Source organism: Phalaenopsis equestris, unplaced genomic scaffold (genome assembly GCF_001263595.1).
Source record: "Phalaenopsis equestris unplaced genomic scaffold, ASM126359v1 Scaffold000442, whole genome shotgun sequence".
Lineage (NCBI taxonomy): Eukaryota > Viridiplantae > Streptophyta > Magnoliopsida > Asparagales > Orchidaceae > Phalaenopsis > Phalaenopsis equestris.
Window position 1 is genome coordinate 32,675 of NW_018164883.1, and position 18,096 is coordinate 50,770.

Consider the following 18,096-nt stretch of genomic DNA (forward strand, 5'->3'; position numbering starts at 1 on the left):
GTTCTTCATTACTAATGCCTTTTCGGGGAAGACATCAATTAATAGCTCAAGCGACATAATAAAAAATATTGTAGTCCAAGATCTTATGCACTTTAAATGAAATAAGTGTGATATGAAAGATAAATTTGTGAATGTCATACACTAATACAACTCCTTCCTTGCATCTTCTAAGAGTGTTGTGAATTTATTATCATCATTTGATTGATCCATATTAAACTCATCATGTTCATCTATTATGTTCGTAGAGACATTGTTTAAAAAATACATCCCTCAACAACCTATTCATATAATCTATGATAGGTTGCTCAACTTGTTGTGGCTGATTTCATGCACTGTTTTAATTTTTTTAGCTTCAATAATGATATTGTGTACTTTCGTATCAATTCTAAACAAAAAACAGAAAAGTGTTTATTAATGCATGATTTATATGGGCATAATTTTTTTAATTAATGCTCAAGCTAGATAACTTCAAAATATTATCAGCTCTTTTCAACTACTCTTAGCTTTATTCGGGTCAATTCATCTAAGTATTATGCATTTCAATGGATAAAAAAATTTTCTAAGTAAATTTTTAAGAATTGAGAGAAAATCTTATACAAATTATTAGTATCAAAATTAAATATTTGACTTAGTAGTTGATACGACTACAATAGAAATTCAAACAAGTATATTTTCAATAAACCTCTTTTGTTGATATTTCTTATGTAGGATGTTTCATTAATAATTATTTGTGTGGGCTTATCTATTGATATTAGGGCTACTAAAAAATTTAGAAGGATTCTTTCAATTCAAGTCGAACTAATTCGATGTAGCGAGCAAGTGAAAAGAATGAACCACATCGAACTCATACGTGGAACGTTTAACCCGCCAAAAAATACTTGAAACTCTTAGTATCATGATGTACTCGCAACAACTATAATAAACTCAATTTAAGGATTTGAGTTTAGAAAGGTCCTTATAAAGATTCACCTGAGATTCCTCTACTAAAGTTAGAAAATTCTCTTAGGGTGCAATGTTTGGCTTAAGAATTCATATTAGTTTTCCATAACAATAATGAAAGGTAAAGCATACACTAATTATTTGTACTCCAACATATGAATATCCAACTAGATAAAATTGCACTGTATGAGTCATTATTTTAATATTAAAAAAAATAATTAAAAATAATTTCACTGGCTGATGTTAATGTTAGCAAAAATTAACAAGTTAATAATTAACCAATAAATTTATTATTACATTAAAAAAACAAAAAAAAATTATGAAACTAAGCAATTTAAATAAATTAATTATTAAAAAATTATTCAAATCATTATGGAAACTTAAATTACAACACAACTTAAAAAAATGAGAATATAATCTAAATAAATTTAATCTCAATAAATTATTAAAAATAACACATTTACATATAGTCCATCTCATGCAGCCACAATGGTAAGAATACTGATACAATTGTACACATTGTCTATGCTTCTTTCAGCATCTTCAATTAGGAAGTAGAGGCAGATGAACTGCGTCTCTTCGACTCTTCTGTCTCTGAAAGCCGCACCTCAGCGAAGGCTCCAACAATAGAACCATTAGATTGTTGTTCCTCTGCATCTGAAGGATATGAAACAAGCCATTTAAGGATATAATAATATAAATATCATATTTTATAATACTCACACACACAGTATATATCTATATATATGCCGCGTACTCAAATCAATTAGTCCGGCATCTTCTTGTCTGTTGTAAGTCCCATCTAGTATGAGGTTCGATTCCCCCCAGTGGAGGGTGTGGTGCTCAAATTGTTAGGCGCATCGGGAATGCCCGGGACTCGTATAATAACCTCAGGTCATTCCTTTTCAACATATATGTACATATATATTGAAAAGGAATGGCCAGAGGCTATTATACACCCCTCATACACTCAAATTGTTAGGCGCATCGGGAATGCCTGGGACTCGTATAATATATATGTACATATATATTGAGAAGGAATGGCCAGAGGCTATTATACACCCCTCATACGTCTAACAATTCAAGTACCACCTCCTTAAGGCTAACTGTGCCAGAACGGATTCAAACCCAAGACCTGAGGGGTCTTATACCGTGGACGCCAACCAACGGGGTACGTGGCACTCACACACACACACACACACACACACACACACACACACAAATAAATAAAACAAAAAGTAATCCAAGGAAAAAGTACCGAAGAGGGACTTGACTGATCGTTGAGTTGATTTGCAAGTTTTCTTCTTTAGTTCAGCTGGAAGAGAAGAGATGGAAGAAATGAGACAACAGAAATTAAATATAACTGAATCAAATGGATACTTGTGACATTTGTATTCAAGGGCATTTATATACATACCACCCAATTCCTATGTATTTACATGTCTAATACCTAAATTTTACTTTTTAACATTTTATACTTAACCCAAATCATTCATAACATATAAAAGATACCATTTTAACTTAAAAAAAGAGAAATACATCTTAAAATTTGAAGTTTACATGTTAGATATGTAAATACATGGGAATTGAGTGGTGCGGTATGTAAATCTTCCTTGTATTTATTATCTAAGATTGAACTTTACAGCTGATAACAATAGGATTAAGCGCTGCTGACAGCAAGAAAGTGGCAGTGTTCATTCCTAGAGATAAGTTAGAATGAAAAAAATTCTAAAATCTATTATTTACAAGTAATTAGCTAAGGAAATTATTATTATTATGTTTTTAGAAGATTTGAGATTCACCATAAATTTAGTTTTAGTATCTGGCTTAAATAAAAAAATTTCAAATATTCCAATTGGTCTAGTAACCTTGAATTTGCAAATTCTATTGTTCTTGTTTTAAGCTGCAAAGATCAGAAATGCAAATTCCTGAATAATTTTGGCTAGCATTTCTTCACCATTGAATCTAAAAATTGTATAAAAATTTACTAAGATAAAACTAACAAATTTACGACAGAAATCGCAACATAGGTGACAAAATATGATGAACAATTAGTTCTGATGCCAAGGTGATTATCATGTAAAACAAATAGATTATTATAAAATAAAAAAGGGGGATTCGCAAACATACCAACACTTCTTATCCATTTACATATTTAGCAGCTTATTTTAATATTTACTCATATAACACTCAAATCTTTAACGGCACATAAGAAAATAAAACTAATATTAATTTTTCTAAAGTATTACACAAGTAAATATCATCTTAAATATGTAAATACACGAAAATTGTGTTGCATGTATGAAAATACCAGTAAAAAAAATTTAAGAAAAACTAACCTATCTCAATCACTTCATTTTCATTAACAATTTCAAAGTTCTTGTAGGTGTAACCCACAAAGTTGATATCCTTGGAAGAAAGCATCTGCAGGAAGCATAGAAGTCATAAAATCAACACAACAACAAAGAAAAATCCATAATTCAAAAACGTATTATAGGCATACAAAGTTAAATATACATTATGTCCTTTAATATCTTGATATGGTGAGCTTACATATTTTGGATCAATTATAAAAAACATGTGAACATAAATAAGGATATGTTGGGTGGCCAAAATGAACTAGTGTTAAGGAGAACTATATGAAAAGAGGTTATCTAAGAGAACTAGTGTCTGTTCATGGTGGCTGTAGGTGTTTGTAAAAATATTTATACATCTGTTTGAAATATAGTAAGCACATACTTTCGATGAGCAATAAAATTAGTGTTAACAAAAAGAAATGGTGGATCTAAGATAATCCGAGTAGAATTTAATATAATGATTTGTGACGAAATACATTAACATCTCAAACAGTGCTCAACAAAACTGAATGAAAAGTGAAGATTCATATAGCTAGCCATAAATAGTTAGAAAGATTAATGATGATGATGACTATAATTTATTTTTAGTTAAAAATAGATCATTAAGCTAAGAAAAGAAGACAATTTGCAGACATCAATTGTTTACTCCGACAAATCTTCGAGGGAAATTGATATATAGAGCTGATTAGATTGTTTTGGTCATTAAAATTGACACCTTTCTGAAAAGAAAGTAAGAAAAATTCGGAACCCAGAACAATTAGCTAGTTTTAAAGCTACATAGTTTCCAAAAATTTTAACATCAGCAATAAAATGCAATGAAGCGTAGATCGAACTGATTGATTGTGTCAAATCCAAGCAAATTATTATGAAACTTTGGGGCTGATTGGGATAACTTCTGTTATTTATTTACTATTTTCTTTTTTGTTTGTTTGTTTTTTTTTTTTTTGTTCTGATTTGAAATAAAATATATTTAATAATTTGATTAAACTATGATTCTTTTTAAAAATACTTAATACACCTAAAAGTTATTTTGAGTGATTTAAAAAAAAGAAAATTTGTTTTTAGAAATAAAAAAATAAAACATGTAAAAAACACATGTTTTAAAAGCAAAAGAAAAAAATTAAAATTAAAATTGATCCCAAACAAGCCGTTGGTTTCCAAGAAGGGTGAAATTGCTCTATATAACACAATTATGTTTCATAATTTCTAGTAAGCAGATTTATCTTTAAGAAATATGGAAGACCACAAATAACATTCAGAAAAAGAAAACAGAAGAAAGTTTACCTTTCTCCATGGTCCTGGTCTTGATGAAGGTTGAACTGGGGCTGCAGGCTGCAATAATAGAAACAAATAGAGTTTGTGTGACTCGTGTGAGGAATTTTGACAAAATTAGCAGAAATTAACTCAACACTGATGTTATCACCTCTTCAAATTTTTCAAAGTTTTGGGTGTCCAATTCATCCTTGACATTTGGAATGAAGGCAGCTTCCATTTCATACAATCTATCCCATTCAATACCTTCAAACCATGGATGATTCTGAAATTGAGAAGAAAAATGATAACATTATGGCAATTGAAAAGTTAAGTATGTGTTATAACCAACAGGAAGCTAAATACCTTTATCTCATAAGCACCATTTGAGCCAAGCCTCTGATCAACATTGCATAAGAGCTTACTCATAAGGTCTTTTGCTTGTGGAGATAACTTGGCTTCTTTGGGGAACTTCAAATGTGTTCTCCAATTAACTATCTGATCGAATTATTACAAGGATTCTCAATCAACAATAACTTCATTATCTTAGATAAAATTGAAACCTAAATCTAGCTTTACAATCTAAGATATATTTGAAAACTAACTATAGGCCCATCATTCATATATTACAGATGAAATAATGAGAAAAGCGATAGATACATGGTTTGGAAAAAATGTTAGCTAATAACTGCATGAAATTGTTCATGACTAATCCACTTCAATTGGCCATTTTCAAGAAATAAGCTAGAAGTTTATTTATTGAAAAAACAAAATTCAACATATTTTTTATGTATAAAAATGAATTCACCTAAGAAATATACATGAGCTGTTTCAAGCAACATGGTATCAAGTTCGGGGAACAAATGTTTCAAGATATGATTTTTCTCCTTCAAATAGCTTAGTAATTTTTTTAATTCTTCTCTACTTTTACACTACAATGATGATAAGATCATAGTCATTGAGCGACACCTTCACTCTAGTTAATTAAATTGTTGTATTCTGTAGGACAAGCCTACATCTTTATAGTAGTCTAAGTCTTCACTTTGGTAACCTATGGCAAATGAAATACAAAATTGTGACGTCTTTGAAAATTCCAATTTAAAAAAAAAATAATGGAAACTAGCGATTTTCATTTTACAACCAATATAATCCAACAGCTATCTCATAAAATATTATAAAGTTAGTCAGTTCTGAGAACTTTCTTTTAGGTCAATTGCTAAGATTAGAAAACTTCTCCAAGAGTTCATGAATCTTACATTATGTTTTCAAGTTACAAACTTTGAGGAAATATTTTATCTGAATTTCATAATTAGCAAGCAACAAAGAAAAGAAAAACTGTTCTTTGTTTCGGCCATGAAGTTTTTGTCTGGTGAAAGCAGTTAGAAGTACGTTATGATACCTTCCTGCATGTAGTCATAGGTTCATCAGAATAGAATGGAGGATAGCCCACAAGCATCTCGTACATTATAGCACCAAGAGACCACCTGCATTCAACATAACATGCTGCTAAGACTGCTTGACGCAGATCAGATTGAAGCTAAGATTTTACTAATCACTGTGGTTGAATCTTAGTTTTGTTATTCAGCATTTCTATCATAGTCGCTAAAAAAGAAAAAAAAGAAGATTTTACCAATCACATTCCATTGCGTAACCCTTCTTCAACAAAACTTCCGGAGCAATATAATCAGGTGTACCAACGGTTGAGTAAGCCTGCAATTTTCCAATGTCATGGATGTGTACATGGAAGTATAGATTGATCAAGAGAAAATATTAGAAGTATTAGTTAACACTCTATTAAGTTTTGTACTCATAAAACATTAAAAAAAAATGCATCATCATATACTATTTAGTTTGAATAAAGCGTGGGTATGAAGCAGTGATTAAGTTCCCTCTAGTATTTGGAGCTTACAGGTTTAGAGTCATTAAAATTGGCTATATGTAAATGGAGGGGTAAGGTTGCGTACAACTATTTCTCCCAAGATATAGCATAAGAGATAGTTTCATGAATTGGCTATACTCTTTATCATGCTATACAATTTGAATAAATACAAAATAACCTATCAATGAGCTTTTCCATGTCAACAAAAAATAAGCAGGGTGGTAGGTTGGTAGAAGTTGTGAAAGAAGTTTTACATAGATCATTATTAATGCAGCATGTTGCACTTGACAGAGTCATGAAGAATGTAAACTGAGCTCTAATGGTTAGGATAAGACTAGTTCATGAAAAAATAACAGGCATAATTGAAGAATGTAATAAAATATCCAAGCACTATGATACCAGCAAGAGATATGAGGTAGAATTTAAATAAAACATTAAACAAGAATTGATGAGAAAATTTATGGAGGCAAAGGAATATTATTGACATAAATGAAGCACAAGAATACAAATGGAAAGATACCACCTGGGCTGCTAGCTTTAGGATACAACTGCAAAGACCCCCTTAAAACATCCAAGCACTGTGACACCACCTAGGCTGCTAACTCTATACACAAAACAACCCTTATTTATAAGTACTAAAACCCCCTTATTACGAGTTCGTCATTCAAATGGAAAAACACAAAAACAAAATTAAAACATAAAAACTGAACTGTAACATTGTGGACAGCACTAGTACTAATGCTGCTGAGTCATTTTCTCGGGTTTGGAGAAGATTCGACTCGAGTCTTCAATTCCAACTGGGAGACATTGAAAATGATGGAGTCATTCTAATCCCCCGAGATGTCAAGATCAGTGATCTAAGCATCTGTCCTAGCTATTATATTCACTTAATCAACACAATTATGAAAATGTGTGGCTTTCTCTGCCATTCGAGATTCATTACTACCGCATTTAACTTTAACCTGCTTACCATCTGGCCTTGGCGTAGCCTCAAACTGTTAGGCTTCAATTCCTTGGCAAGCAATAGTAAAAACCAATGGTTCTATAACTCTTTCCATAATTGATCTCGTCATATGATTAGCTCCAAATCCCTCTGATTCCAGATTCTACCGAGGCTTATGGTTAAGTGGTTCTTTAACATGTCCAATATCTCTCATTGCATTAAAATTACCACCTCTAAATTTTTCTGGATGAGACAAAATTTTTGTCATGATATTTAAGGTCTAATATTATCTTCTCCAACATCAACCAAATTTTCTCTGAATTCAAACGAAGACTCCAACTTTTCATCCTTAGACCCTCCACCACTAAATGAACAGCAAGGGCTATTTGCTCAGTTCCTCCCATCAGGGCCTCTGCACCTACATCAATATCCTGCCTCTGATAGCCATCAAATTCAGTTTGATGTTGTGCAATGTAACATTGAGTCATAACAAACATTTTCATTCTTTGTAGCTCAAGTAAATCTTTCCCTGAAGATTTGATGATGATTAAGAGGTACCCGTCACTATCTCTTTTAGATATTTTAAAAACAGTGGAGTAAAAGTGTTGATTTTAGTCCATGACTCAAGTTACCCCATTAACACCAACAAAGTTTGAATTTCCTCTTTGATAAATGAATAAATGTTAGCATAGCCTTCATGAATCGCATGACGGTCATATTGCCAAGACCGACCAAACAATATACGAAAAAAATCCATTAGAATTACATCACATAACGCCTTTTCCTGAAATTTCTAACAGGTTAAAAATTGCACCAAATATTGTTTGGTGATTTTAATTTCAGCTTCCTTCTTGAGCCACATGAGTTGGTAGAGATGGAGATGAGATTGAGTAGTTAGCTCAAGCTTCACCATATTTATTGAAACCGCATTTTCACAATTTCCATCATCGATGGAAAAGGTTACAAACCTTGTCATGAACCATGCACCGAGTTCTAAAAAGGTTATGTCATAACCAATCTTTATTAAAAGACTGTTTGACACTTAGGAGACATGTTATTACAAGTAATTCTCTTTCATCTTCATGTATTACTTGCTCCCTTGTCATATTATTGTCTTCCTCTTCTACAACATCATCTTCTTCTAGTTCAATTTCCTCTACAAAGGAAATGACCTGTCAGTTTGGACAATTTGAGGCTATGTTGTCAAACTCATAACATTTGAAGCATCATCTATTGGGTGTGAGTTCCTCCCATTTCTGTGATAGCAGTACCCCAAGGCTGGTCTAGTGTTGTTCGGTTGTTGTTTTCAACCCTCCATCCGCTTGGATGCGTTTTGGCTTGACCCAGTTTACTGGAACGAACCAAGTCAGTGGTAGGACTGCACGTTGGAATGTTCCTACCCAATTTATGTTGCTTTTCTTCAATCACAGCCTAGCTAATCACATCTTATAGTGTCCAGAAAGGCTGGAGTTGAACCGCATTGGCTATAAATGGTCCCAGAACACCCAAGAAACGAGCAATTGTGTGTTTTTTGGGTTCGGAAAGGTCACATTTAAGCCCTAGCTGTTCAAATTCAGCAACATATTTTTCCTCGGACTATTTTTGTTGATGAAGGTGGTGTAGTTGAATGAAAATCTCTTGTTAATAGTGTTTCGGAAGGAATTTACGTTGTAATTCTTTCTCATCTTGCTCCGAGTGATAATCTTGGATCGACCCTCCCTTTGTCGCGTTCTCTTCACGTTTTCCAACAAAGAGAGACATTCTTCCTCAATTTAATGGCTAGCTTAACAATTTCTTCTAGGGGAACTTCCTTAAATTCAAGAATGAGTTCTATCGTGAATAGCCAACTAATATATTCATTCGAATCTAGTTGGCCTTCAAAATCTGAAATGCCGATCATGATTCTATAATCAACAATCTAGTTGTGCCTTTCACTCCTCCACTAACGCAGGGGCTGCGCCTCATCGTTGGAAGATTCATGGTAAAAGATATCTTCACCTTCTTCTTCTTCCACCGCCTCAAGATCGTGTGCCAGTGAGTATTCCTCCATACTTTTCTGCTCCAACACTGCCAGTCTTTCTTGCATACGCTGCATTTCACGCAAAAGATCCTCTATGGACTCTTCTTGATTGGTTCTTGCCATGTTCCTGCATGGAGGCATCTTAGATCAGCCGACGAATCTTGCATCAAGAAGTGGAACCCTTACACGGTATTCCCTCAAGATTCCAATCTGTCCTCAGATTTGAGTAAACTTCTCTTAGAATTGACAGATGACCTGGTTTGGATGATTTTCTGGCATCTCGGTATGATTTTACCACACAGATCTCATAGAAATTCAGATGGGAACAATGACGCAGTTGACTGGAAATGATTCTGGATGCTCGAATCAGAAAAGTATCGCCTCTTCACGGAATTAGTCTAGCTTCTGGAAACTGCAGTCAATCCCAAGAATTGGGAACGCCTCTTGTTCCTAGCTGTAGTGGAAGGACCTTGACTCCTGAAACTGAAAACTAGGAGAACTAGAAAACCAATCTTGGCTAGGTTTTTGACCACTCCATGACTTCCTCTCCAAAAGGTGAGGCAGAAGAAAACCGAGCTTTCTAGAACCGCAAAGGCTGGAAATCTGAAAACCTGAGGCTGAACTTATGAAACGGCAGGGCGGCAACCTGAAACCGTGCGCATTGAACAGAACAAGGATGAAAACAGCCTTGGCAGAAAGCTGTTCCACCGAAAAGAGAAACCAGGAAAACAACAAGAAATCTGGACAGAATTCCAGATATGGAGAAACCAAATTAATGGAAAGAAGAATAAGAACTGCGCAAGACCTGATCTCTGGTACCAAAAGTAATACCGGCGAGAGTTATGACAGTATTCAGAAAAAAAACAATCAAGAATTGTTGAGAAGAATTCTGGAGGCAAAGAACAACAAAAGAAATATTATTGATGTAAAGGAAGCACAAGAATACACTCGGCAAGACACCACCTAGGCTGCCAACTCAAGGATACAGTTGTAAGGCAAATGAATGGATAGCCCAACTTTCCCAAAAGAAAGAAACTCGCAATTCTAAAACCAAAGTTTTGCCCCAATACACAAAATAACCCTTATTTATAAGCACTAAGATCCCCCTTATTACAAATTTATCATCCAAATAGAAAAGCACATAAAAATATAATTAAAATAGAAAAATTGAACTGTAACATAATGTGGACAATTTTAGTATCGACGCTCCCGCTTCACACTGAACTTCAAGATTTGATATATAGGCACATAAAAATATAATTAAAATATAAAAACTGAACTGTCACATAATGTGGACAATATTAGTACCAAGGGTCCTGCTTCACACTGAGCTTTAAGATTTGATATATCAACCAAAGAAATGGTATGTTCGAAAAATCAATTTGTAATAATATTTTGTCAATTTGAATAAATTATCTTTAGATGTTTGAGTTAATGCTAGTGCAGTTATGAAGAAAAGGCAACGGTTTTTACTTTCATGTTCCCAAAAGGAGAATCAAAATCAAATGTGACATCAAAATAGAGAATAAAATTTATCAGAAACTAGAATGTAAATTACCAGTGTTCTTCTGTTCTTCTGCCAGTGCTGTAATTGCTCTTGTTGTGTGCGCTTCGGTGTTGATAACCTTCTTTCATTTTGCAAGGAACCAGTGCTATAGTTTTTCTCTAGAGTATATTCCCTTTCATTAAAATAACTAGAGTCTAAAGGCTTGCATAGCCCAAAATCAGAGAGTTTCAAATGACCATTTCTATCCAGTAAAAGATTATCAGGCTTGATATCTCTATGATTCAAAAAGGAAAAACTTTACAATTTGAACAAATGTAGCAGGTACTGGAAAAATATTTCATGGCATATTAAGTTTCAGCAAACCTGTGAATGTAGTTGTGCTTGTGAATAGATTCAATAGCAAGAACAGCCTCTCCTACATAAAATCTGGCCTCATCCTCAGTTAATATATCCTTCCGCATAAGCAAAGTCATCATGTCTCCACCGGGAAGATACTCCATTATAAGGTACAAGAACTCATTGTCTTGAAATGAACAATAAAGTCTAACGATAAAATTACTATCAACCTCCGCAAGGATGTTTCTCTCAGCTCTTACATGTTCGACCTGGTCACAATTTCATGAGAAAATCTTAGGAATTGTTTGAGATCACTTTTGTATTAGTTATTGCTTTCATTTTGAAAACATATTTGTTTAGAATTTTTTTTTGTGTGTTCATATATATTTATTTATTTTAAAAAAAACTTGAAACATTTAAAAGTTGTTGAGAGTACTTTTAAAAACAACTAAACATATTATATCATACCTAACATATTTTGTTTCAAATTAAAACATGAATTAAACAAAATAAATAAATAAATAAAATCAAAAGTGATCCCAACTGGTCTCTTCGAGAGAAACCGTCATTAACTTTGATATAATTTACCTGGCCTCGTCTCAGCATCTCTGATTTCTTGAGTTTTTTCATTGCATATACATTACCCGTTGCCTTCTCCCTAACTATTCTAACCTGCATTATAAATTTGAAAACAAAGGAAAAAACCAGAGTTTTATTATCAAATGCATGGCATTTCCTAAGAAAACTATCTAAAAAACACTATGAACAAATGGAGAACCTTCACATAACTCCAAGTTTGCTTACTCTAAATATGGATCTGAATGAGTAGCAGGCAATGGATAACTATAAAAATGGATAACAAATGAAAAGGGATTAACTAGATTGTACAAGATATGCTTCCTTTCCATGTCATTTATTGGATCTCTTAAACTATTGTTCATATGGCCATGATTTAATTTTTAGCAATGCTTTATGGCGCAGAATATTCGCTTGTAAAAGAGAAACATAAAATTAAGTTGATTGTTGTTGAGATGAGAAAGCTCAGATGGATGAGTGGCTTTACACTTAGAGATAAAATGCGTAACAAATAGATCCGTGAAAGGGTTGGAGTAGCTCCAGCAGCAGACAAGAATAGAGTCGCCTTAGATGGTTTGGTCACATTAAACATCACCAATTTGATGACCCGGTTAGAAGAGCAGATGTTTTAGATTTGACCTATGTTAAGAAATGTAGAGGAAGATCTAAAACAACTTAGGCATGTTGCATAAAAAATGACCTTAATTTACTAGAATTAAATAAAAATATGACACTTAATAAAACAATGGAGAAAGATAATTCATGTAGATAACCCCACTTAGTGGGATAAAGGCTTGTTGTTGTTGTTGCTACATGTATATTCAATAATATCAATATAAAACAATTTCATTTTACAAGTGTGACGTCTACTAGATCAAAGAACTTAAAGTCCCAATATATATACTCATGCCAGTGATAATTTTTCATAGTTTGTGGGTGGCGTCAGTGTGGTTTTTTTCCTTAGAAGGAAAAAATCACGTGTTCTACATAAGAAAATTAGATGTTATTTTAAGAGAAGAAACAAGTATCAACCATTCTTGAGTCTGTTAGTCCATCAAGCTGTATTCAATTATCAGCTCAAAATTCAAATGAATAAACGAAGGTAGACTCAAATTCAACTACAGATCAAATTTTATTTTTTAAGTTAAATCAAGTTGGCTCGAAACAAGTTTGAATTTTGTCAAATTAATTATGTCGAATCAAAAACCAAAAAGATTTAGCAACAAAGTTACCTATTGAAATCATAAACATGCATAAATATTTTATATAGCATACAAAACTTGAGTCCATGTTTGGCTCAAAATGGACTCAACAGAAGGATTGAACTAAGGCACTGACTCATTAATTTGAAACAAAGTTTATCAAGTCATTTTCATATTTGCTCAAAATTTGATCAAATTACAAGTAAAATTGCTAATCCTCAAGCTAGGGTGGGGCTAATATATGCAGGATCACCCTTGTTTAATCAAACATGCAATTTCTATCAACCACAATCACGACCTTCAAGTCATAACAGAACCGGCAAATCATTTGCATAAATACGCGCCCTCAATAACCGATGTTGTGAAATTCAACTAATGTAGCCCAAAAGGGTAGATTCTCATTGACAATCAAAAGATATCAAACTAAATATAAAAATGATGAGCTAGACCAACATTTAACATTTTTAAATCATCAATTTTTAACCAAAATTTGCATCTTTATTGGATTTATTCTGTTTTAAATTCGGTATATGTTAGATCGGCACCTAAAAGCAAATTTGTCAATTTAATCTTTTATTATTTATGTATAAATAGAGCTAATATATTTAGGGTTAGATTTATGCATGAGATTATTTTCTTTAAGTCTGAAGGTTAGGGTTTGGGAGAGATTTCCTATTACTTGAATTGTAGGAATTAAGAGAGATCAACTATCTTTTGTTCTGTGGATGTTTGTCTTTCATTTTTTTTGTTTGTAGTTGTATTATTGCTTTGGAGATAAAATATTTTATTTTCCCTAATTTCTGCCAAGAATTCTATCAAATGGTATTCGAGCAATCGATTTTGCGATACAACTACTGAATCATTTTAGATCAGAGAGGATTGTTGCATATAGGTGCCTGAAAGGAGTTTCAAAATCATATTTGAGACTTTTGGGAATGAAGGTTTCGTGTGATTAAACCTAGCGGAGAAGAAACCGATGAGATTGAAGGGATCACACAATTCAACCTTTCGGAAGCATATGATAGAACCGAAGGTATCGGGCGATTCTATCGACAAGATCACACTTGGATCACATATAAATGATACATTTGTGACAAAACTCGTTGGAAAGTTTTGACGGGATCGTCGTGTGCCTCCTTAAGGCACAACTCGAGCTAGCTGGGAGCTTGAGAAGCGCGACGCTCCCGTGTTTCTAATGATCACAGCGCATTGAGACCCAAAACTCCCATCTTTTTCCTATTCCCGCTTTGTGGCTCTCACCTTGCTTCTGTTTCCCCTCTGTCCTTGCAACACAATCACAATTAGAGCTAGTTGAGGAATGACACATAGAGATCGGGGCTAAAACAGAGAAGCAAGCCTGAGATCTGGTGTGCCCTAGTCACAATACAGTAGTGATTCAAGCAACTTGGAGAGCCGACGACAGATTAAGGCTTACTACCTCGCGGTACAGATGCTTTAGAGAAAAAGCAGATGATTTGGAGAAATTGTAGGAAGAGATGAGCAAGTTAGAAAGGTTCACAAACATTGACGAAAAATTTTCATCCAATGAAAACTAATTCGAGTGCTTGGAGGAGATGATGAGACCTATCGATATGCAATACAAGACTCCATCGACGGTTCAGCTTGCAAAACCAAGGGTTGACTTGAGATTCATTGGCTAAATCGAAAGTAAAGAAGAATGGAAGAGGGGAACACGGGGAGGAAAGCATTGGGTGGATTAGAGATTTCCATTAGAGACAGTTGGTTTGAAACATGGATAAGGGGTTATGTAATGGGTATGGAGGAGCACGAAAAAGAAAGAATATAAGTCACCATTGGTTATGGCTATGATCGAAGGAGTATTACCCTTAATACATAGGAGAAAAGAGTAGATGAGAGAGGAAGTTGGGGAGATAGTAGGGTTAGAAAGTTAAAGATGTCGATCTTCGAGAAGATGGACACAAATGGGTGGGTGTACCTGGTAGAACAATATTTTGCGGTGAATGGGCTAAACTAGAGAAGAAGCTAATGGCGACAAAGTTATGTTTGAAAGGGAAAGCCCTAACATGGTTTCAGTGGCGGATGGCTAGATATTTGATTCGCTCGTTAAGAGAATTAAATGCATGCTTGTATGAACCTTTCAAGTCATTCGCGAATGAGATCTACAAGAGCAATTCTTTGAATTGACTCGGAAATGAACTATTATGGAGTGTAGGGAGAAATTCGAGCTACTAGTGTGACAACTGTGGGGGGGAGGGGGGGTTGAAGCAGTATTGGAGAAGAATTTCATGAAGGGTCTAAACATTGACATACGGGCAACACTCTGACTGTTGAGACCGCTGGGATTGGGAGCGATGATGGAGCTAGCCTAGATGATAAAGGACAAGAACCAGATGGAGAAGGCCAACAGAAGAAACACAATGGGAGACTTACACAAGGATGCCTCAATGACCATGACATCGAAGACCCATCATTTTACGAAGAGGTGACAAAGGAGAAGAATATAGGGGTCTGTCCAGGGGTCAACTTAAAGCACCAGACAGAGACAACGATTCAAGAGAAGCGAGCGATGTTATGTTTTCTGTGTAATAAAAATTTTTCCCACCATTACAAGGATCGGATATTGTAGTTTTTCACAGTGTGGAGTGAAGGCATGAGAGCTTGATCTTGCATAAATTCTCTTTTATTCAACTTGTGTCTTTTTGTGACGGGAGTAATGTTAGATTGACAACTAAGAGAAAATTTGTATTTATTGTCCTACGGGCACGTTAGTCTTTTATCATTTATTATGGTTTAATATAAATATGGTTTAATATGTTTCGGGTTATGCAAGAGATTGCTATATTAAGTCTTTGGGTTAGGGTTTGATAGAGATTTCGTGCCTTTCAAATTATAAGTTTGGGGGAGATTGCCTACCTCTTGAGCTGTAGGTATTTATTCATTATTTTATATGTTCATAGTTGTATTGTTGCTTTGAAGAAATAAAATATTTTATTTATCATAATTTTTGCCAAAAATCCTATCGGTGTAGTACATATTTGGATAATTCTAGGTTCAAATTTTAACTATTAGATAGGATTTAATTTTAGGTAGGATTATGTTTAAATCAAAATTTACCACAAAGCCTGATCTTCAATATAACTTTTCTTCCAAAATTAGTGACCAAGTGCCTTGATTAAAGGAATAATATATGCAATAATAGAGTTACTATGATTCATCAAGAAGATTAACATCTCATTAGTTCATTAACGATAACCAGGTCTAGCATACATTTCTTTCTTTATAAAAAAATATAGCCAGACTGCCTTATTTATTTATAAATATTTATTCATTTTTCATCATAAGCTATTGCTCAAGTCTTTCCAATTCAAATCTCATCCCTCTACTGTTAGCCTGTGAGGCACCTAAATAACTGTCAGCACAAAAAAGAAAGAAAGGTTGTTTGGGGGGGCCGCCCGTAAGAAGCTGTCGGCAGCCGGAATTGAAATCTCATCGCCCGCTTCGGAATGACGTTTTAATTTACGTATATATATATATGTAATTTTAGAAAAATATGAAATCAAATTGACCTCATATTTTTCGCAGTTTAAATGAAAGAGCATTCTACCTCAAATTCTGTATCTATCCCGAGGGATAAACACAAGACTTGAGGATGAGACTCAATCAAATAAACTAGGAAAACATATGACATCCGTTTGGGTCTGCGAAACCATTTTATTTGCCGACAAGTTTCACTATTTAATACAAATGATCAAATAGAGTTTATTTTAAGCTGGTTTCGGAAAAGCTTCCTATAAGGGCAAGCCCCTATAGTTAATTACATCTTAAATGACCGAAGTCACCTAAGAAAACTCTCGATAAAAATCAGAGAATAATGTCTTCAAAGAAGTCAAAAGGATAGCGAAATCGGACGAAGAAGGTGTGAAAGGGGAAATACTCAAATCTGGAACATTGTTGAGGAATCCAAATAAAGAAAAACTAGGGAAAGCCACAGATCCTGAGGCGAATCTCAGTGACCTCCCAGTCTACCCTATGGTTTTGCTTCAGCTTTAAGAAGAAATTATTAAAGTGTTTCATCCTGCCAATTTTTATTTAATTAGGGCTTATATTTGCGTGACAGAGCCACACAAATTGCCTAGCAAATATGAGGGTTTACGTCGTATCGGACGACAACCTCGGAACCTAAAACGAGTTTAGGGCTTAAATCGTACAGCAGAGCTATACGAATGCCTAAAGAAAAGGTGGAGGATTTATGTCACGCTAGGCGAACAACCTCGAAATCCTATGGATTGTTATTTAATTTCTAGGAAAAGGGAATGGTTTTGCTGGGGAAGACGTGTTATGCTGTTGAAGATGGCCGTGCTGCCCCCCGTGCTAGCTCCAAGCTCCTTGCCATGACGAGTTTAAGTTTTCTAGGGTGTCCAGTTATAGTGTTAAATCAAACGACCCTATGGTTGTAGTCCTCTAAACATCCTATACAAAAAGGAAATATGTTTAAAATTATATAATATAAAGTTTGCAAAGCAGGAACAAACAATATAATGCACGTGGAACAGTAGTAGGCAAAACATGAGCAGTATAACATGCTATACATGAAGAACAGTAGTAGGTAGAAACAGGACAAGTGTAACATGTTATACAGGGAGAACAGTAGCAAGTAGAAACGGGAGTAATATGACATGCTATACAGGAAGAACAGTAGCAAGTAGAAACAGGACAAGAGTAACATGTTTTACAGTACGGTGGCAGGTAGAAACAGGAAAATTGAGTGCTGTAAAATGTAAAGCAAACATGTACGCCCGTGAGATCCGCTGTTCCTTAAGTATAGCAAACCTAAATGTATTTCAAAAAGCGAATTCCGAAAGAAACGTCGTCCAGGAAACCCGAGGAAAAGCGGAGAAACTCGAGAAAATCAACGAAAAAGACTCAAGTAAAAGAAAATCCTCAAAACTCCCAAAAGAAAGGAAAAGTAACACGAGTGTCATGTCCCAAAATTTCGATAAAACAAAAAGAAGATTCAGATGAGGGGGACCGCAAGCACTCGTATGGGACTAGGCTCAGATATATTTATTCTCGAGGGTCCACGAAGGCTACTCGGTCACCCGAA

The 18,096-nt window shown here is 34.3% G+C and overlaps 1 protein-coding gene across 1 annotated transcript in view; it reads right to left on the reverse strand.

Annotated features, from left to right (window-relative positions):
- Nucleotides 1-1,414: 1,414 nt before the first annotated feature.
- LOC110027763 (serine/threonine-protein kinase 38-like) overlaps nt 1,415-18,096 on the reverse strand; it is a 34,511-nt gene continuing 17,829 nt past the window's right edge. Inside the window, exons 3-13 of the mRNA XM_020729309.1 lie at nt 11,821-11,904; nt 11,260-11,501; nt 10,948-11,170; nt 6,178-6,257; nt 5,947-6,031; nt 4,914-5,045; nt 4,720-4,833; nt 4,581-4,628; nt 3,279-3,363; nt 2,198-2,254; nt 1,415-1,596 (exon numbers count right to left, since the gene is read on the reverse strand). Coding sequence (XP_020584968.1) covers nt 1,487-1,596; nt 2,198-2,254; nt 3,279-3,363; nt 4,581-4,628; nt 4,720-4,833; nt 4,914-5,045; nt 5,947-6,031; nt 6,178-6,257; nt 10,948-11,170; nt 11,260-11,501; nt 11,821-11,904 — 1,260 coding nt within the window. The 3' untranslated portion in view covers nt 1,415-1,486. The remainder of the gene's footprint in view (nt 1,597-2,197; nt 2,255-3,278; nt 3,364-4,580; nt 4,629-4,719; nt 4,834-4,913; nt 5,046-5,946; nt 6,032-6,177; nt 6,258-10,947; nt 11,171-11,259; nt 11,502-11,820; nt 11,905-18,096) is intronic.